The 22113-nt window shown below is 34.7% G+C and overlaps 1 protein-coding gene across 3 annotated transcripts in view; it reads left to right on the top strand.

Moving 5' to 3' along the window:
• Positions 1 to 16046, top strand: part of LOC123316468 (potassium voltage-gated channel protein Shaw-like) — a 229838-nt gene extending 213792 nt beyond the window's left edge. For 2 of the 3 annotated variants that reach the window (XM_044902550.1, XM_044902552.1), the window contains exons 9-11: positions 11789 to 11939; positions 12438 to 12518; positions 15436 to 16046. In XM_044902550.1, coding sequence (XP_044758485.1) covers positions 11789 to 11939; positions 12438 to 12518; positions 15436 to 15986 — 783 coding nt within the window. In that variant the 3' untranslated portion in view covers positions 15987 to 16046. The remainder of the gene's footprint in view (positions 1 to 11788; positions 11940 to 12437; positions 12519 to 15435) is intronic. The other variant, XM_044902551.1, reaches the window with a different exon arrangement.
• The last annotated feature ends 6067 nt before the right edge of the window (positions 16047 to 22113 follow it).

Consider the following 22113-nt stretch of genomic DNA (forward strand, 5'->3'; position numbering starts at 1 on the left):
CCTCTTCGGCATTCATGAATTGTCGTGAACTTCTGATGGTCGTAAAACAGAATGGAAGACAGACTTTGAAGTCAACAAAATAAAGAAAAAATGGGTGAAGCGACTACTAGGCCGCATTCAAAATATGACATTTGACTATTTAGTTCAGAGTATTCAAAGTGCTGACACATCACACATCGGCTGAAAAGTTTCCGGTCTAGCAAAGAAAACTAATTTTTTTCGGCAAAAATCATAATATTCGTCTACATATTTTGCTTCTAGAGAGCTACAATCACTCCAAAGTCCCTCTAACATTTCTTTTGTCCCAAAAAAGGCTTTAGTTTCTGCTATCTCTTCTCTACTCAATCCAAATCTTTTTCCGTTGAGCATTTTTTTCAGGTGCGAAGAGGTGACTGTCGCTGGGGGCTAAATCTGAAGAATATCGTAGATGCGGAATCAATTCAAAGCTCATTGCTTGCAATTTGGCTATGTAAGCCATGGCTTTGTGACACGGTGCATTGTCTTGGTGGAAGAGAACTTCTCTTCTTATTTTGTAGCTGTTTTTCAAATTCATTACTGATGGCCTTGCTTTTTTTAAGGTAGTCGATGAACTAAATTCCGTGCACATCCCAAAATACGGACGCCATCACTATTTTCTCTTTTGACAGCTTTGGACGTGGTTTGCCGGCTGCAGTCCACTCAGCTGACTGCCGATTTGGCTCTGCAGTGTAATAGTGGATCCATACTTCTTCCATTGTGTTGCGGTGATCCCAATTCGTATTTGTGGAAGTGGGTGGTCAGAAATCGAGATATTTTTATAGCACATACTTCAAGAGGATTTGGATAGATTCTCTCAGTGTTCGTGATTTCGGAGTGATTTTAGATACCAAGTTAACTTCCATTCAGCATATCTATAACATAATTTCATCTTCTAATAAAATGGTTGGATTCACTCACCAACATTGTTCAGGACTAATAAGAGCTTATTCACCTTGTATACAATACCTTCGTTCTGAATAAACCAAACTATTCCTCTTCGATCTGGAACCCTCATTATGAATGTCATATTAAACGATCAGAAAGAGTGCAACACAAATTTCTCAAATATCTGGCATACCGTGATAATCTCCTCTTAAAAGACCATGATTACACCAAAGCTAACTATAGGTTCAATATGCTTAGTTCAGAAAACCGCAGAAAATGATATGAGTTTTTTATACAGGGTGATTTAAAACTATTGGGACATAGGCTAAGGGCAGATTGTTTGGATCAAAATATGGCGGTAGGACCAAATATACCTCAATACAATATTGCTGTGGAAAAAGATAGAGGCCGTTAAAGTTGAATTTTTTACAAGGGGACAGAATAATATTTTCTTCGAAGTTCGAAAGTTCTTCATTAAAAGAATTAGGAAAGGCATAGAAGTCGGAGGAGGCCACGTAGAACATTTAATTTAAGTTTATTCTTTTTATGTTACATTGTTTTTAATTATGCTTTATCGTCGAAATAAATAAATAAAATAAATAAATCTTTACTTCAAATCCCCTTCCGATGATCTGAACTGTTCAATTGTGTTTTTCTTAAAAACGGATGAAAAAATATACAGTGAAATTATAATCAAAAAACGGAACTTCAACGCCGTCTATACTTTTCCACAGCAATATTTTATTGAGGTATATTTGGTCCTATCGCCATATTTTGGTCCAAACAATCTGCCCTTAGCCTATGTCCCAATAGTTATAAATCACTCTGTATAAGGTTCTGAACGGCATCTTTTTGACGGCAAAAAGCTCTCGGAATCATCGACACGTTGTTTTTTTTGGTGCACTGTGAGCAAACGCTGCAACCACTTAAAACAATCTTCTTATGGACAAATATTGAATTAAAATAAATCCCAGACGTTCCTTTGATATCTTTAAATTGTCTGTTATCTTCTGCAACTTCACTCTACGATTGTTTAATAGGATTTTGTGGACTTCTTTGGAATTTTCCAGTTTAATCACTTCTTTTGGCTTTCCAGAACGTGATGAATTTTCGGTGGTTGAAACACTACGTTTAAGCTCTGCATATACTCAGTCAATGATGGTTGATTTTCCCTGAGGAGACTCCGAATAATGCTCATGAAGCCATACTTCGACGGTATTTTTTCCATGTCAAAAAGCAATATTTAATTGACACACGAAATTTTTTCTTTCGAATTGCTTTGAAAATCACAAAAGTTGCGTCACTTCACGAGCTATAATTTATAGAGAAATGGTTGAAGTGGCATTCTTCATAGCTCCATCTTTCACTCCATTCTTGAAAAAAATTTATATGATGTAGGATGTAGGTATGTAGAAGAATTGAAAGTAGGAATAGGAATACACTAAGGTACTCACAGCATGCCGAGAAATTCAAGTTGAAGTTTTCCAAAACGTAAGGGCAGAATTTGAAAATAAGTCTTGTTTTCATCTACAACATTACTGACAACAAACGAAATTAATTCAGATGCATAACATTCACCGATAATTGAATCAACAAATGTTACGATCTGAATCGAACTAACAAACTACCATCTTTCGAAGTATAACCAAAAATTTCATTACGTAGACAAAGAGTAGATGCTACTCAGGTCAAGGGGATTCTGGAAAAGTCAATCGAGTAACTTTTAAAAATTGGTGTCACTCAATCCATTGAAAATTTTGGAGGTTACTGTTATCACGTTTATTGATAAAATTTTATTGAAATCCACAATATAAAATGTTCTTCAACCAACCCAAGTTTACCTATCTTTATAGGGTTTCTGATTTCGCATGGTGTCTGGGATATTAAGAGTGGTACAGGATGTCCGAGTTAAAGTGTCCCTATACCTTATTGTGGAAACTAAAAGAGCTAGAAGAAAAAGTTGAATACAAAACTTGTCTGTAATCGATTGAACTTTTATTCTTTATAACCCACCTTAACACAGGGTTCCTCGTTTTTTCCCTGCTGGTATCAACTTTCTTATTTTAAATGGAACACCCTGCATATTATTGCATACCTGAATTTCTTGTAAAATTTTAAGGAAACTTTGGTTCAACAACCATGGTCCTATATAGCACCGCTTCTGAGATATTCGACTTTTTCCTAAAGTTTTGACAGCTGTAGGTGCTCACTAAAATAGCTGTTAATTAATTATCGTTGGCTCTTACGGGAAAATGCACTTTTTTGGCCATATTTCTGAAACTCTTCACTTTACAGAAAAATTTTGAATACATTTTTTGCTCATTTTAACCTTCTCTACATGATGAGCAAGACATAAACATGGTTTGCCATTTGAAAAAATTAAGTTTTGATTGAACTTCTATTTGAATTTCCAACTTCAATTTTTGAAGGCCCTGTATATCAGATTGCTAAAAATGGAGATGTAACGTATGATCCAACATATCAACAAGAGCTGTACAAAATTTGGTTCTGATACATTCATTAGAAAACTAGTATCAGCTATTTTAGTGAGTACCTACAGCTGTCAAAATTTTAGGAAAAAGTCGAATATCTCAGAATAGGTGCTATATAGGACCATGGCTGTTAATTTGACAAAGAATTCAAGAATGCAACAATATTATTTAAAATAAGGAAGTAGATACCAACAGGGAAAAAACTGAGCACCCTGTATTAAGGTGAGCTATAAAAAATAAAAGTTCAATCGATTACAGACAAGTTTTGAATTCAACTTTTTCTTGTAGCTTCTTAAGTTTCCACAATAAGGTGTAAGGACACTTTAACTCAGACACCCTGTACATTTCAAAATGGACACAGTGTATGAAAAATTGCATGGGAATTTTAAAATATACATCTCTCAAAAAATTCGAAGAGATTTTTGTGATAGTAATGACCTCTACTGTTTCTTTGTCAGAGCCTAATTGTCACGTTGTTCTTGAATCATTTCGGTCGAAATCCAATGAAAATCCAAGGCTTTCGAAGATGAGCAGGTGAGGTTTTTCTCCAATTTTCGAAATGTAGACTTTTTGCCGTAATAGGCAAACTATCAATTTCATTGCCAGTAAATTAAAGTGATTGAAAATTAATTAACGGGTACCTGGTTTGTTGAAGAAATATTAATTCTATACATTGAACTCTATGGGAACTGGAATGACATCGCGATACAGGCAAAGTGAGGAAGAGTGAAAGGGAAGATGTAGAGCAACCTTTCTCTCTCGCACGCCGTTGCTATTAGCAACGTAAACATTTCAATGTGCGGGAATGAAAGAATGAATTATTCGAACTGAAAATATTCGAAGGTTTGATACTGATTGGAAAAATTCACTTCTTTCTCTATTTCCGAAATTGTTCAAATCTTTCAACGAGTCGGTTCATTCTAAAAATAATTAATCATTAGTTTGTCATTCTAATCGAAATTTCTAAAAATTTTCACGAATATGCACTTTTTTTATTGATTTATGATGTTAATCATAATTTCCGGAATTTCGAGAACGAAATTTTTACTAATCACCCTTGCAGCCTTGCTGAATTAATAAAATTGAAGCTTTAGAGTAATTTGAATATAAATATTAATTATAATCGTGAGGCAAGAATATAGGAAATGATCTTCTGAAAAGCCTCGGATAAAGCTTTGGAATCATATGAAAAGCAGTGTCAGCAGAGACAGAGTTGTCTCTGGAGCAGAGACAGTCGTCTCTGGTGTCAGTGCGAGAGATTTTAAATATTCCAAATAGTTCAATATATAAAAGGAACCATATCAAAAAGTAAAGAACAAAATTGCTGAAATATTTTTATTTAACATAATTGAGACAAAATGTTACATATGCTTAACAATTATTAAATAAAATTAATTTTTCTGACGAATAGTAGAGGATCCCCCATGAAGTTCATCTGTGCTGAGACGGGATTTCTCCAATAAATCAGGTAGAATCTGAGTAGGTGTTTTATTGTTTGAACAGCTACAAGATTTGATGTTGTTGCATTATAAAAACTTATGGTAGGTGCAAACTTACCTACAAGACGACCAAACCAGGCTTTCTTTAATGTCAAACAGAAAATACGGCCAAAGATTCTAAAGGCTCAACTAGTTTACTATTCAAAAAAATAGTCTTTATTCAGTAGCTGGCAGAAAACGAAATGAACGCACATCTCATGAAAAAGCGCAAAAAATAATCCCATATGATGTTCATTGGATAAAGAGTAAAACAATACATATTCCGTATAGGCAACACACATTCTAGCATTTAAGTAATATAATCTGCCTATGTTTCTGTACAAATCATTCATTAATTTTGATTGATGAAACATTCTGTTTTTTTCTGACAGAATGCGCACTATGTAGCCGGAAATATAATAGGTATACAACATTTTCCTGATACTCCGACAGATTTTTCTGCTCGAAGTATCTGGAGAAACATTCAATACTTTCCATTTCGAAGTTATTTTGACCACTCTTTTGATTTTTAAATTCAAATGCAGGGCAGCAATACTCTCCAAATTCACAGCAATTGGCATTAACAGAGGCCTTTATTGAATTTTTCCTTCCTGTAACTTTGGTCCATAGTTGTAAAGTAAAAGGTTTTCGGAGGGGGAACCTAGAACAATGAAAAACATGAGGCATAGTTCCTAATTATTTACTGCTTCTCTTCTTTTGTGGATTCTCAGTTCCGTAAAACTGATCAGGATGGATTGGTTTATGTTTTGCTACTGCAAAAACCACTTTTGTCACTCTGGGAAACACATAGACTTAAAAAACACTAACCAAAAAACTATATTTAAGCTTTGAAAAAGCACAAGAAATTCTGTTCAACAGCTAACTTGACTTAATATATAGACATTTTTCGAGTTTCTTAGGAATGTAAATCGGAAGTATATGGCTTCTAAACAATTTTTCACCACGATTTTTACTGAAATACTAACAAACAGACATTAAACAATTTACTTTGAAATTTATCTACGAAAATGACATTTAAATTTAGGTTATAATAGTGTAAACAAAAACACGCTAGAGAGAGAAGGGTTGCTCTACATCTTCCCTCTCAGTCGGACACACTTTTCGTCGAATTTTGCTACCTACGAAGCCATTCCAGTTCCCATAGAGTTCAATGATTCTATACTAGACTTATGACAAAGCCTGTATAACGCTACATCTTGTAAGTGAAAATCTTGAATATCATAATTGAAAAAAATCATAAAATCTTTCAGAACACATACGAATTAGTTATAAATAGCAATGAAAAGAATATTAAATCCCACAATGAAGATTTGCATAATTCAGCGAGTCCGATGAAATAATCGTATTAACCAACCGTGTCCCTCATTTCACGATCCAATTCACTTTGCGGAAGGATTCGGAAACCTAATCCCCCGTATGGGACTTTTCTGTTTGTTCGACGAATCTCTTAAGTGTAATTAATACAGGAAAAGCAGACATATGAACTCGATGGAAATATTTGCTTATCAGGTCGGAGGAAAATTGTATTCCACATTCCTCTTCCCGCTTATCTCCCTTCTAACATATTGAATTTCTCCTGATGCGCTCGAGGGGAGCTTTGGATAAGTCTTTGTGAAACTGGTGGAACTCAAACAAAATTCGACTCTTTACAATGTTTATTATGATAAGCCTTTGTTATTTTAGAAGAATCGGGTTTTTCAACGTTCCTAATGTTTTACTACAACAAGTTTCAACAAAAAGCTGTTTCCATTACAGAGGAATAATTTCTCGAACTCTCCAGCAAATTCCTGACCTGGGTTTTTGTTCTCAAACGTCGAAATGTTACAACTCCGGCTGAATTCATTAGCGGAGCGATTTTCACTCGGAACCCACACAACCAATAGGGAGATAGGGGTTGCAAATTAGGTAACATTATAAACCGCAACGTTGTTAGTTTCCAGTCGAAGTTACAAACCGATCAACATTGTATGTTGGTTGTATGATGTAATTAGATTAATCAGTTTCCATGATTAAGGAACTGTATGTATATTTGCAATTTTTCATGGAGGTGGTGTTTCGCAAGGGAGGGTTTTGAAGATATATGTGATACCTATAAAAAATATTAGGTAATGTTTAAAAATTCATGGATATGACATTCGTTGGAAGCAGGCCGTTTCAAGCTCAAATCCAACATGAATCTAACCGATGTATTCAAGCCACAGGGGTGATCTTATCATCGAAAAAAATCAGAAATAATTTATTGTCGACAAATTTTCAACTTCCTAGTTTCTCAGTTATTCAGACAAAACAGAGTCGATCGATAAAAAATATGCTCTGATTACTCAAACTGAACTATATGAAAAAGGCGTTTTGTTTTCAAGCTCAAATGTCTTGATGGATCTCCCAGTGAAATATGTATACAGGATGTTCACAAAGGATTCTGCAAGAATGCAGAAATTTCTTCTGGTCCGAATACGTCAAATAAGATCCATTAGGCGAGATATGGGGTGTCAAAAATATACGCGGGTTTGTGGATAAGATTGCAAGGGCGTGAAATATTCAGTTATAATTCGCATTTCCTCTTCTATTTTTTTTCAAATATGTTCAAGGCTGCTTGGGCTCTTCCGGGGGACATTCAGACAAATTTTCAATTCAATCGAATGAGCTTGCTACACATCAGATTTTGATAATTTCAATACTCAATCAGACTTATTTATATATTTTTTATGAATTTTTGATGAGAACTTTCTTTATAGAGGTCTGAAGAATAACAGAAGTATCGATGATAAAGATTGAAGGACTGAAACAAAAAGAACACAAAATGGAATTAAAGAAAGGAGATGAGTTATCTTTCAATTACATTTTCATATTTTTGATAATAAATCCAACACTATCGTATTCCTTATCTTCAATAATATGGATAAATTGTCTTAGGAGTGGAATAAGTTGTTTTTTTTTATTTTTGATAATGTTCATACATTTTATTCCTAACGAAATAATAATTTACACTTACTATACAGGAGTGAGTCTTTGACTGGTACAAATAATTTAACAGAGTAGATTTTTGAAGTCAACAGAAACACTCTTTCCCTATATAATTTTTCCCAAATCAAAAAAAGATAGTCTATTGAAAAACCATGAAAAAATTATTTTTAGTTCTACTCCACAAACGGTTCCATCGAATGAATTGAATTTCGGAATATAATTTTTCAATTATTTGACTTTTTTTTCAAACACGAGATATCATTCACGCCTTTCAGTTTTCTGACCATTACGCATTTGATAAAATTACCAGAAATGTAAAGAACCCATCAATTCTTGAAACTAAAGTTGGACGCTATCCAATAAATATTTGAACGTTTTGTAAAATAACAGTATTACTCATATTTTCTCGTATAATGCGCCGTTTTCGAGTAATTTGATGTCCAAGTCTGCCAAGTCATAGATTTAGCTGTCATTCTGATAGTCCGAGAGCTGGCGACGAAAATCCGGAAGAGTTTTATAATAGCCCATATTTAAATATTAGTTTTGGTGGTGTACATGAGTCAGCACCCACTCTCAAGGCCAGGTAGTGGAACAACTGGCGGCGACGCTCTTTGATTTATGTTGAATTAAAATATCCGTACTTTGGGTGACTGCTGCCTGCCTCTCTCCTATTGATATGTGGTCTGACTATTTTATTCTCAAATAATATATGATATTTGAGCAATAAATGCATTTTCAGCCACTACAAATCTCTTGAAACGACATCGTTAAGGCAGCAACTTCTGTGGGGTACTGACCCACCGCGTTTCACTAAAATAAGGTCACTTTCTCAAGTTTTCTGTTCTATAAACTAGTATAGTGACAATTTTCAATCATTACAAAATACTTGTAGACTATGTTGTAATTTCATATACCTAGATCAAAGCGCGTCGCCGCTAGGTGTTTCACTACCTGACCTTGAGAGTGGGTGCTGACTAGTGTACACTCCCAATACTAAATCATATTTAATTAGACATTACAAAACTCTTTTCGTCGTCAGCTCTCAGACTATGAAGATAATTTTGTTTTTTCAGGGGTGGCAGAGCTCATTATGAAAACGTAAAATGGCTATATCTTTTCATCAGGACCGAAACGGAAAAAATTTTATAAAAAAAAGTGTTTCTTTTCACCGCAAGAATCTACTGTTAAAATATTTGTTCGAGTCAAAGACTCACCCTGTATACTGAAATATATATACAGAATAGAATAATATACAGAAATTTTTGACTAGGAGAATGATTCTAAGGACCAGTTGCATAAACTTCTTGATCTGCAGTTCAACATTGAACTGTAGTTCATGACTAGAAATTCTGTTGTATAACACTGAACTAGAGTTCAAATTGGTAGTTCAGCTGAACTCCTGAAATCGCCTGTTCAAGAACTTGAACCTGTGTTCAAGTGTTGACACTCAGATTCAAATTTCATTTGAACAAGATCAATATACAGGTGATACAGATGATGATGAAGATTTTATGGAGCTGGAGGTGATTATAACAAATCATAGAACGCCAAGAAGTCTCAGAGAACGTTCCGACCATTTCAATATGTAGACAGAGGAACTGTGGTATCATATATCACTGAAAGTATCTGCCCAGTCATTAGCTCCCAAAACGTGGTTGTTTTATTTTCAGAAATTCCAAAATATTCTCCAGGAATAGGGCTTTATCACCTGCAGAAATTGTATTATTGACGTTGAGGTTTCTCGAAACAGTGTGCATATTACAGACAAATGGTGATTTTTGTGGGGTCTATGAAGCCACAGCGGGTGGAGTTTCTTTCAAAGTGAAATAAACTGTTCTTTTTCTAATGAATTCATTCTAAAAATTATAGTAGAATAATAGTACCGTAGGTTCGGGTGACATGGGACGTTTGTTGAATTCAGCTTGTCATATTTTCAAGACGGTGATCTATTTTTATCTGAAAAAGAGGTTCGAATATGCTTAATGACTCCGACTATTGTTTAGGATATATACCATGATTCAGTTCAATATTCGGTTATAAATTTTGAAAAAAATAAAATATACTTGTCCCAAGTCACCCACCGATTTTTGGGAGGCTTTGGACATAAGTTAAAATCTATTGATTTTTCAACTCTCAAATGAAATAGGTGACTTGATACGGTGTATAGTTTTGAAAAATTAGAATTTCTGTTTATACAGGTAGTTGAAATTCGGTAAGGAAATTAAATGATGAACCCCTATTACAGCGAAAGTAAATATATTGCAAGTCAAACGTAAAAAAACTAAACAAAACAAGGGAACTTTGATTTCTTTCATTCTTTGGTGATTTCTTTGTGGAAATAACGTGAATAATAATATACTGCGAAAAATCGTCATATTTCCTGCTACCAATGCTATCTATGACACAACAAAGAAAATGAATGAGATCTGTGTTGCCGTTTGATTTGTAAACAACCTTGTTTCATGACATATCTAATATCCCAATATCCCACGCCTCCAGAAACCAAATTACACATGCACAAAGTGAAACAGATGTGAAGGACACTAGAAAGTATAATGACCATAAAAAAACGCTCTCCTGAATTCGTTAATTTTTCCTGTCAATTCAAAGGTTCTGGTCACGGAAAACTTAACATTAATTAATTGTTAAACTAACCGAAAAGACGCTACACAATCTTATAAGTTTGTCCTTTCACTCATAAATGGTAAGAAACACGAAAATCTGCAAGGGGGGTAATTGTCCTAAGTTGCAGGACTTTCCCGAGTCACCCGAATCTACCGGTAGTTAACATTTTTATCAATGAGAACCTAATCTGAAAAAAAAATATTTGTATAAGTACCTACTTACTGAAACAGAATTTCTTGATTCACTTGACAAGTGTTCTTCTATAAATGGATTCGATAATACAACACACAATTTCATAAATTTCATAAATTTTTCGAATTTCGCTCCTCATTTTGTGCATAGAATTCTATATTGTCTCCATTTTCAAAGGCTTATCTGTCAAAATTACTTGAAAGTATAAAATTACATTTTGGCATTGCTGCTAACATACTATACTTGAAGTTCACCTAAACGAAGGTTCAGTTCGCGATAAGCAACGTGTCAAACGTTGAACCAAGTTCACTTGTCGAAGTAATATCAGTTGAACGGAAGTTGTTTTATGCAATGGGTCCTAACTTTGACTTCGATTAGGGCATAAGCTAAAATCATTTTTAATTTTATAGGATGCTCGGAAAGTGATGAAACACGATATCACTCAGCTTTTTCGAAGGAGAACACCCAATTTTTAAATTCTATTCTGATCTGATCTACATGAAATTTGATTTCGAAGTTCCCCAATCATACTTATTTATCAATGTGCAACTATTTCCTACAAATTTCATTATTTAAACTTAAAATTATATCCTGAAGACCATTCGAAATAAATGAATGATTTTCTTAAATTGATTTTTCATGTTTTCATGTCTTCTGCAGTTTTTTGGATCACTCCACAACTGGTCCGAAAGATACTTTAATTCTTCTAAAATGACCTCCAGAAATGTGAATTTCAATAAGGCCATTATGGACCAAAAATGTTTCCATAGAAATAAAGACAGCCCACTAGGATATTCAACAGAAAAAACAGGTTCATGTCATAGGAACAAATTGAGTGGTTGGGATATCAGATACGTTTATGGATTGAAAGATGGAATTAATAGTTGCCTGAAGCGTGACAAACTGAAAAAGTCTTATAGAGTTAAATTGTACTACTTATTACTAACGAATAAAACGATATTTGATCATGAATATCAAATGATTTCACCAAATAACCGACCGAAAAATGCGGCTAGCTTCAACAGAATGTCCCAATCCAAATTTCCCATATTTATTCAGAAATACTGCGGACTCACCGGTCCATTCACAATATAAATTATCTTTCATTTTCAGGCCCGATCTAAACTCCCAAAGCAACGCAGACGAGTTTTGCCGGTAGAACAGCCGAGGAGAAAGAAAACTGAGAACAATGTCAATAGAAGGATGAATGCAATAAAGCACCCTCCGCTGGCTTTTAAGGACAACTCACCGGCCAATCGAATCGGTAGGCAAATACTTGATTATCTATGGATGAGATTTTTTTTAATAACGCAAGCAGGACTTGAGTGTCGTTCGTTGTTGAGTCCTGACTCCTGAGATAATAACATACTTGGTGAAGATCATCAACTGCTTGCTTTTGTGGGAAGCTTCAAAAATGATATTAGGGGGTATTTATTCGAAATACAGGGTGAGCACCCCAGACTTACCCAGACTTTTTAACTACGAATTCATATCTGGAACATATTTTTCATCTCTCTACCATTTTTCCGACCAGTAAAAGTATTATTTATAAGAATATTGTTATTTTAGATTTTTTTAATTTCGCTTTATAATTAGAACCTACTTAATCTGTGAAAATATTCGAAAAATGCTTTGTTTGATTTTGGATATTTCGAGAACTACTCGATAACCTTGTTATCGAGTCCATTTTCTTTTTGAAATTTTCACATCGCATTTATTCCCTATCATACTGAACAAAACTTCTGTTTTGGAATAATTCAAGGTATTGGCTTTCAAGGTCCTTCAGTGCCGAGTATAGCAGTCCTACACCACAATGGACCATATAATGGGCATCAGAATACGGGTAGGTATAGGTAGTTAGTAAATAATGGTAAGAAAATACCACATGAGTAATCTTGTCGATCTGTTTAGTTAATTATCATTATCATAAAATTCCTATGTATCGTTAAAATCGATTTATGCTTTACAACAATTCAAACATAATATGCTTTTTAGAGCTCAGTTTATGAACTGCATAATAATTATCGAAATAAATAGTTTTCTTAAAAATTGCCTTCAAGCTGGATAGACTTGTGAATTGTTCGAAAGTTTGATAAACAAGATGATCTTGAATATTTGCAAATTGCATAAAGGATGCCTTGGAATTTATCATTATGGAAAATATAAATAATCTAAGGCGAAAAATTTATTCATAAGACAGGAGTATTCGCCATTTTGCAGAAGGAAAATTTGTCCTCTTTTTTAAAGCTATATATATTCTCATTTCAATGGCTCAGAAAAAAAAGTGACATTCGAAGTTATATCAATATTTGGTAATGTTTCGAAATACTTGAAAATTATACGAATTCAGTTTTCATTGTTTCACGGTCAAGTTACTCACGCATTCGCCAATTTGCAACGAAACAATAAACAATAAAATAAGGGAAATTTTCATTTCCATTCCAATGCAATCATATTCCAAGATAAAAGAAAAAGTTCATATTTTGAGCTACATAATGTTGAAACAACCAATCTTAATACATATTGAGTTTGAGTTCCGATAAAAAGAGAACTTTCTTCAGTATAGAACAAAAATGACAATAAATTGATTAGGTGATTTTGTACATACAAATGCTGTTCAATTCTTGCGAATCCTGTATGGCATAAAGAAAAAATTCATTAAATTCTACAGGTATCTTTATCCATCATCTTGAGTGGCTTGTTGATCTGTCGGTCGACTTTCATATCCACCCAGAAAATGTTTTTTACCGCCATCTACCAGTCATCTTTGTAACTCAGATGTTAATCTATTGCGAAAACATTCCAGTAGGGTGCTGCAATCGAAACTTCATATGTCGATCTGCGATTTAAATGAAGAGAATCACCTTATCCTCAGTAAAGACTCACTATTCCCTTTGTTGAAATCGTCGAATGAAAATAAAATAAACTTGTGATTTGATAAATGTGCCTGTGCGAATTGAAGATGTTTGTTTAAAATGGGATGTCCAAAACATCTCAGTAGAAACTAAGCATTTTGGCAAGATATTAATGGTTGAAAATTGGCTGCATTAAAGCTAGCATTTCTTGAAAAAAAATCAATCTATTTTTCTTCAGCTGAAAGAAATTTGATTTGGTTTCAATATAGGGACGTAGCACCAAGAATTCGAGATTTTTTAGAGAATTCGGATATTCTGATCGGTCATAACCTTTTCTATCACTAGTTTTGTTCATACATGGTTCACTGAGCAGCCTGAATAACTTCCAGTTTCATAATCTTTGTCACTCTAAGCTAAGTAAGGTTAAAGAAAACTTCAAAATTAAAGTGACTTTAGGTTTGATTATGAAACCGGCCGTTAGTGGCAGTTATTGAGATTCATTACTAGCATGCTAGATTATAAATTATGCGTTGTATAGTTTTTTGGTTTTCTGGTCGAAATGGAACTGACAGTTGAAAGTTTGAAAGCATTTGGCCAAACATGCTCCATTCTTGTTACCATTGTGATAAATACTAACTCAGTTTCAGAGAAATCATCTTGTTTTTTGATTTTCGGTTTTTTTAGTAGTTCTAACTTATAAAGGAGTAGATCACTTATCGGAATATTTACTAATTTTCTTCAAACTGAAGTAGAAATAAACAGAACCATTTCGATGTAGTAAATTGCAAAATGGCGAAAGCGATGTATAAGGAAGTACATGGCCATTTTACTAACGGAAACGCGATAGTTTTTGCACGCCAGTTTTTGCACGCCATATCGCAGAAGGAGATTTTCATAATATATGACCCCATAGTTTTTAACGTATATTGATTTTTTCGGAACAGAAAGCATCCTTCGTTTTTGTAGCATCTTGAGGAATTGTAGAACTTCGTGTTCTTTCACATATAAAACATAGAAATCAATAAAGATTTGTCCTAAGTCAAAATTAGAGAGTAGAGAGTGAAGAGAGCACAACTCCCTCTATTGGATAAGAGCCATTTAGTAATTTCCCTGCCAGACATTGCTGGATAGCAATGGCAGTCAAGTAAGTTTTCTGGACGATGTTCAAGAACCAAGGATAGGCCAAGTTATTCCTTTTATACTTGATGAGCTGGCCCAAAAAAGGTCCATCACTCAGAAAATGGGAACTCTGACGAAAAACGAAAAAACACAGATACTCTCAGGATTACCACCTGCAGAATATTTGAAAAATTTCAGATGAAACCTCTCGGTTTTATCAAGAAGTCACTGATTCACTAAAACTTCCTTTGCTACTGGAGGTTGTCTATCTAGAAGGGCTACGTGCTCAGTGCTCGAGTCAAATGATGTATGTTAGATTTAATAAAACACGTGGTTGGTACTTTTTATTCACAAAATAAGATGGCGGTCGTTTATCTAGCACGTGGAGGTGCTCTAACAAAGGGTCAGGTACAAAGCGTACCGCCCGGCAAGGTAGTTCAAGTAATTGTGTGCTCGGCCTGTGCAAAAGAGAGAGCAGGTAACATTGGAGCACAGAGTTCACAGAGCATAGGTTCTATACTCTTATTCTTCCTTCGACATTCGTCGTCGGACATTATCAGTATATTTTAAGGGGGGTCAAATTAACATTTGCTAACATGTATGTAACACCAAGGAAGGTAGTGAAGTTTATTGAAAACTTGATGCCTGACTAGTAAACTCAGCCATCACATAATGCTCGATTTAACCTTATGTCGAGATGTTTAAGAGTTTGACATGATTTTGTCGCCCCTCCTTTCATATGTTAATCTAATCTAGTCTCCTCAACTTTATTTTTCAATTTTACAGACCAGCAGACTCTTGAAGCAGCTAACAACCCTCAAATCCTTCCTAGACCAGCAGCGGCAGCTGATACTGTCGATTCCCTTCCCCTTCAACCCAAATACCTCCCGTTGTACCAGCGGGAGTACCGCTCTGAGCCCAGAGAACTCACCCCCCTCTCCCATTCCGCAGCGCCAAATAACCAAAGAAAGAGTCTGGACATCACCAAGTTCTCGGAGGAAGGTGGTTTGCTGTCTAGAATGGTGCCAGAATGTAGAATCCCTTCGATACCAGCCCTTGCTATAAGCAGCTCCACAGAAGTCCTAGTCAGTATCATAGAGAACAGAAGCAGAAAAAACTCGTATGTCTCCGTCAATTCCAAGAGTAGCAATGTGATCAAGTCGCCGGATTGTGAATTCAAGTCGCCAAGCACGGAATTCACTAACTCGTCCATAAGATCCACCCCAGAGGAGAGCGATATCGGTGTTAACTGTATTTTCACCAGAAGAGACGAGTCAAACAATTGTGATACCACTGTAGATTGCGTAGTCCGAGATCTTGATAATTCAGAAGTTTAACTTCACCCTCTTCCATGTTATTTGTCCTACCTTTTTCTGTATTAAAAAATATATGTTTGATGACGTGTTTATAATTTATTTTTATTTCCCTAGAGGTCCTCTTCCACTTTTGATCTGGTTAAGATTTTTTTCTTTTGTCTTCCAAATAATTGCATTGTATTACGATTGGAGCATTTGGGTTATCACAGCATATGCAAGTTTTAACTGAATAATTATGAGTTTCATTCATGAATTTTCCAAATGCACCGCTGAAACTATTCAAAATAATTTGTTAAATATGAGATTTTAAAATTTAAATCGCTTCGTTTCTAGTTTACGATTTGGCAACAGCGCCTACAGGAAAATAGAAAGGACAATGGCTTGTTTATAAAATAATAGCTGTTGATTTACTGCCATCATAAGGCGCGTACTCACTGACGATAAAAATCACGACCTTCCTCGTTCGTCGCAGACTTCATAGACAGCCATCTTTGTCTATCTCATCATGATGACAGTGTATTTGTTGTCCTTTATTATCAACGCGTATTTCAGTCAATGTTGCCAAATTGTGCAAAGGAAACGAAACGCTTTAAATTTTAAATACCCATTTTTTTATTTTTAAGTAGAAAGTAAGAATTTTTTTCGGGAAACGGTTGAAATGGTTATTGCAAAATGTGACGTTTCAAAGATATTCCATAAAAAATTAATCATTTTCGTCAGAAGGCCTTGTCATGTGTGACAGGAATAAGTCACTGATACAGCGCTTCTTTGTGCTTTTTTTTTAGCCTCCTCGATTCAAATGACCACGAGATAACGACTCTCAGATACGTGTTTTTTCTTGAGTATCTCAGAATTGGAATGTACTTAATAAATGGGGACCCATCTGAAAGAAGGAAGTTTTTGATGATAACTCGAGTGAAAACCATTCATCTGAATACGGCTTTTTTTTTGGGAATACCCTATGAAATGTTTTTCGTTTCAATTAGAGTGTCAAACGAAAAATATGGCTTCAATAACAGGCCAAGTGTCTAGGAACGTATTTTTTTGATTATCCCAAATATAGCATTAGCTCGAATGACTCTGGGAAGATGAGGAATATCTATCAAAGTAATATTAAAATTTGATGGGGAATAAAAAATTAGATATAAATAAATTGTATTTTAAAAAACTAAATCAATAGCCAATTTGGGTAAAAACGGAAATCACAACAATAAGACAATATTCTAGTTTCCAATGTGGAAAAATCGCGAATCTATAACAACGATTGCGATGTTATCCATTTTCTAAATATATTTATTGAAATATTGCCTTTTTTTTCAATATAAATTTATCGAACATTTCCGAGAAAATTTCACTTATATTAATTGTTTCTCGGAAATTGCCGCTATCTTCAATACACAGGGTGACTCTTTGATTCGTTCAAATATTTCAACAGTAGATTCTTGAGGTGAAAAGAAATACTTTTTTCTCTACAATTTTTTCCGAATAGGCTCGGTTTATCTCACAAACGGTTTCATCGAATGGAATTAATTTCGGAATATAGTTTTTCATTTATTTGATGAATCCTTCTCGAATACAAGATATCATCTACGTCTTCCAGTTTTCTCATTATAACCATCACGTACCTTAAAAATATAAAAAATACAAAGAACCCAACTTTTAAAACTAAATTGGACACTGTCAAAGAAATATTTGAACGTTTTGTAAGATGAAAGTATTCTTCATATTTTCTCGTCTATGTGCCGTTTTCGAGTAATTTGATGTTCAAAAATAAATAATATCTCTGATATTTGGAAAATTGGGTACTTTGGCTGAATGCACCTCTGTTTAAAAACATCAGAAGAGAATTTTGTTTCTCTTCTTCTTAAAACGGCTATATTTTTTCATCAAAGTCAAATAGGGAATATGGTATAGGAAAAAAGTGTTTGTTTTGATCTCAAGAATCTGCTGTTAAAACATTTTTACAAGTCAAAGACTCACTCTGTTTTATACTAGTAAAAAAAGCAATCTCTTTTTTGTTTTTTTCTCTGAAAATCGGCGAAGAAAATTTTGCAGAATTTTGTCGCTGTCAGAAACACGGTTTTAGGATTACAGAACCTCTTACTACGAACTTCGAATAGAACTCCTCAGATGGCAGAACTTTCATATCTAAATTCAGAGAAGAAATTGTTTTTCGTAGTTTTCGAACATATTTTGACATACCTATTGATTGAGGAGCATACCAAATTGGATGGAGTATAAATATATGAAAGTTGCTTATTGAATTTTTGTTCAGAGCGCTTCATGAAATGGGTATACCGCGTTCAATACATTTACAGTTCACTGTAATATATACTGCGACAAATTAACTTGGAATAAAATTTCTGTAAAATGAAGATATGCTTAGGGGTAGCCAATGAAGAAAACTTTTCATCCCTAAATATATCATTACTTAGGACATGAAATAATAATCGCGATTATATTCATGAGGATGTCCAAAAAGAAAAATTTTTTCAGGTGAACAAATGAATCCAATTCCCGTCTCTTGAAAATGAAAATGAGAGCGGATTTTCCACAAGAATCCATGTGATCATATTATAGAGCACCTAAGGAGTAGAGCTGAATCCTGAGTTTCTAGTTTTGTTACATAAATGTAGCATTCAGAGCACTAATTTGAGCTGCTGTATTCAGCATTAAACAATAAAAACATCTGCATACATATAGAAAAGGGAGCATAGAGAGTTCAAATATGTATCATGTTAATATTTGTTCCATTTGAACAATATGCTATAATAATGAACTAGAGATTTCGGTTTTCGAAGGGGATATCTGGAACTGAGACGTGTAGTTTACAAAATCTGTATCTACATATGATGTAGATACAGGCAGTACAGACACATCGGAAATTTCGTGTTAAACACGTAATGGTTACAGAAAAATATTACATAAATCAAAAGTTTTCCATTAGATTCTCCAAGATTATGGTACTTATATCGATTGAAATTCAATCTGGGAGGACTCTGCATCTTCTGAAACTCTTTAGGGTTTTCAATCCCAGTCTCTGAAACAAAATCAATTGAAATAATTGATTTGCTTCTGAGTAAATTCTTCCACTTCTTTAAATCTTCACTGAAATATTGAATTGAAGTGGCCGAAACTTGATGAAAATCCATAATTGAACTGAAAACTGAATGATATGATTTTCACTAACATGAGTTATTGAAACACCTTACATGCGTTGCCTACAGCATATTGAGGTGGGTAAAGTTAAAAAGTTAAGTTGTAATGGAGTTGATCTTTTTCTTGAATTTTTCCACCTAAAAATATTACTGTGATAGCGGATCGTGTATCATATTATGTAAGTGAAGGTGTTATTAATGTTAGTGTTTCTATACTAATATCTGAGTAACAAGGAATAATAACAAAAAAAGCTTAGTATGAAATACTTCCACGTATGTAGTTTTCGCACTTTTTGTCAGAAGCAGAAGAAATGTTGCTTAACGAATAGTTTTTATTTAATGAATGTGACATTTCGGACTGTACCTATACACAACTCCTTCTTCAGAAGGTGAACCTTGAATCTTTATCATTACATCATTTCAATATTATTCGTTAGGCAATATTTCCGTCCAGAGAGAGGCAAGACTGGTAATCCACAGGCTCTGCCACCTTACCGTAAATATGAGCCTGACAAACTCATTTTCGTGCCCAATCGTTTTGCAGTCCAATTGGAGGCAGACGAGGTGATGGCCATGAAAACTGATCAGATAATCATAAGAACCAGCACGGATGAAACCTTCAGTTCTCTGATTCCAAGCAGAGACGAATGGCTCCGTCACAAGGAATTCTATCTACAAGGACCTTGCTGGTTTACTGATAGCTCCAGAACCCGTCAGGGATCTGGAGCCGGAGTCTACAGTCGTAGACCGCTGACTGAACTCAGTGCCAGTCTGGGAAAGTCGGCGACAGCATTTCAGGCAGAAATCTTCGCCATTGATCTATGCGCCAACCATTTGTTTAACATGGGTTGGGCGGGTAGGTCAATAAAAATCCTAACGGATAGTCACGCCGCCATTAAATCTCTCGCGGCAGACAAATGCAACTCGGGACAGGTATTTGAATGCAGATCTAAACTCTCCAAATTTGGAGCAACTGATTTGGGTACCTGGACATGCTGGCCTCAGAGGCAACGAAGTATTGGATGCTCTAATCAGAGAAAGGGCAACATCAGCGCTTATTGGCCCGGAACCAATTATAGGAATTTTCAATTCCTTAATCAGGGAACGGAACAACAGCTGAGTAAGGCAAAAGGTCCTGGAGTACTTGCGCAACCGTCCTGAACTGCGTCACTCGCACAGGGCTATTTCAGTGCTAGCCAGTCGTTGGCTAGGATTTTCTAGAACAAATCTGAAACCTATCATGGCGGTTTTCACAGGACATTGTAGACTCAGAGCCCATCTTGAAAAACTTAGCATCGTCAATGACCCGTTTTGCAGACTCTGCTTAGAGGAGGACGAAACGAGCAGTCACATCCTCTGTGACTGCTCGGCGGCAGACAGGGTCAGACTTGGAGTCTTTTGCTCTCCGAAGATGGTCCTAGAGGAACTCAAGAATCACTCCCCCTTCGACATCATCTCCTTTTTGAGTAGGATGGGACTGGAGGGAGAGATCTAGCTCTACGAGCTTGCTTGTGTGCTACAATAGACCGCTTTGTCGCAGTGGCAGGTTTGGTTTATCCGTCCAACACACCCAGCAATCAGTAATCAGTAATCAGTAGGCAATATTGTATAAAGAAACTGCTACCAACAGACGAGTACTGCACTAATTACACACGTACGGGCATATTTCACCAAAAATTTTCAATGTCATTCTTGTGTGATATACAAAATTCGAGAAGAATGTCATCTCAAATTATCCTTCAATCAATTTCTCCTTCTTTTATATTACACTTCATTATATTCGTATTTATTGCCTCTTCCCAAAATGTTTTCATGAAATTTAGTGTATGGACAGGCTGGTTCGCAGATAGTTCCATCCAATCAATATTTATATACGGAAATATACTATCTATTTTAAAATTGATTGGTTATTTGATGAATCTGAGAGCTGGAATTGAATATGAACAGAATCACTTTCCAGCCAATGATATCAACGCTAAATTCGAATCTATGTATATACGTACTTGAAATAGATTATACTATTTTCACGTGTTTCGCTATCACAATAGCATCATCAGCTGGGTGGAGGTAAACTAAAATATTTGGTACCGAAACAAAAAAACAAGTCATTTAAATTTCCTATGAATTTGGAGGGGGTGATAAGAGTGCCGGAATATTCGGAGCAATTTGGGACAGAAACAGATAAGATTAGAGCTCACAATGTAAATTACCGAAAACTTTAGAGTAATTTACGGGTAGGTAGCAATCGGAGGATCGGTCATATAGAAAATGAAACTATCTATCAACTTTAAATTAGTTCATAATAAAATTTTAATTCCTCGATGTTATAGAAAACAACCTTTTTCCTTTTTATTCAAACCAAGTTATTTCTTTTATTTTTTTTGTTCTATTTTTTCCATTCAAATTTTTTTATATTTTTTATTTCCTTGTTAATTTTATGTTAGCACCTGAACTGACAAAAAAACTTATAGTTGAACACAAATATTCAAAATAAATTCAGTATTGGGGAGTTGTCGAGGTCAATCTGATCGTTGAGTGAATCCGATATCTTATATTTAATAATTTGTGACATTATCTGTTTCTCTTTCAAATTGCTCTGAATGTTCCGGAAACCATCATTACCCCCTCCAAATTCTGTGAAGTAGAGTCAAACTGCTAGTTTATATATATTTTGTTTCTGAACCAAATATGTATTTTAGTTTACCTTCACCCACCTGAAAATTCTATTGTGATAGCGAAACACGTGTCGTGGTTTAAAAACTCATTCAAATTCAATTACATATTTTCGACAAGTATTCAATATTCGAATCTATGTGTTTGTAGTATCAAATTGAATATATATAGGTCTCGCATTCCTATGAGAATTAATTGTTTTCTTTCAACTACGACAGAAAACTGAAATTCTGATGCAATTATAAAAAAAAACATTGAGTGTGTGATTTGAGATGTAATGAAACAAAACAAGAAAAAATATAGTGAGTAGTATGTAT

Source organism: Coccinella septempunctata, chromosome 7 (assembly GCF_907165205.1).
Source record: "Coccinella septempunctata chromosome 7, icCocSept1.1, whole genome shotgun sequence".
NCBI lineage: Eukaryota > Metazoa > Arthropoda > Insecta > Coleoptera > Coccinellidae > Coccinella > Coccinella septempunctata.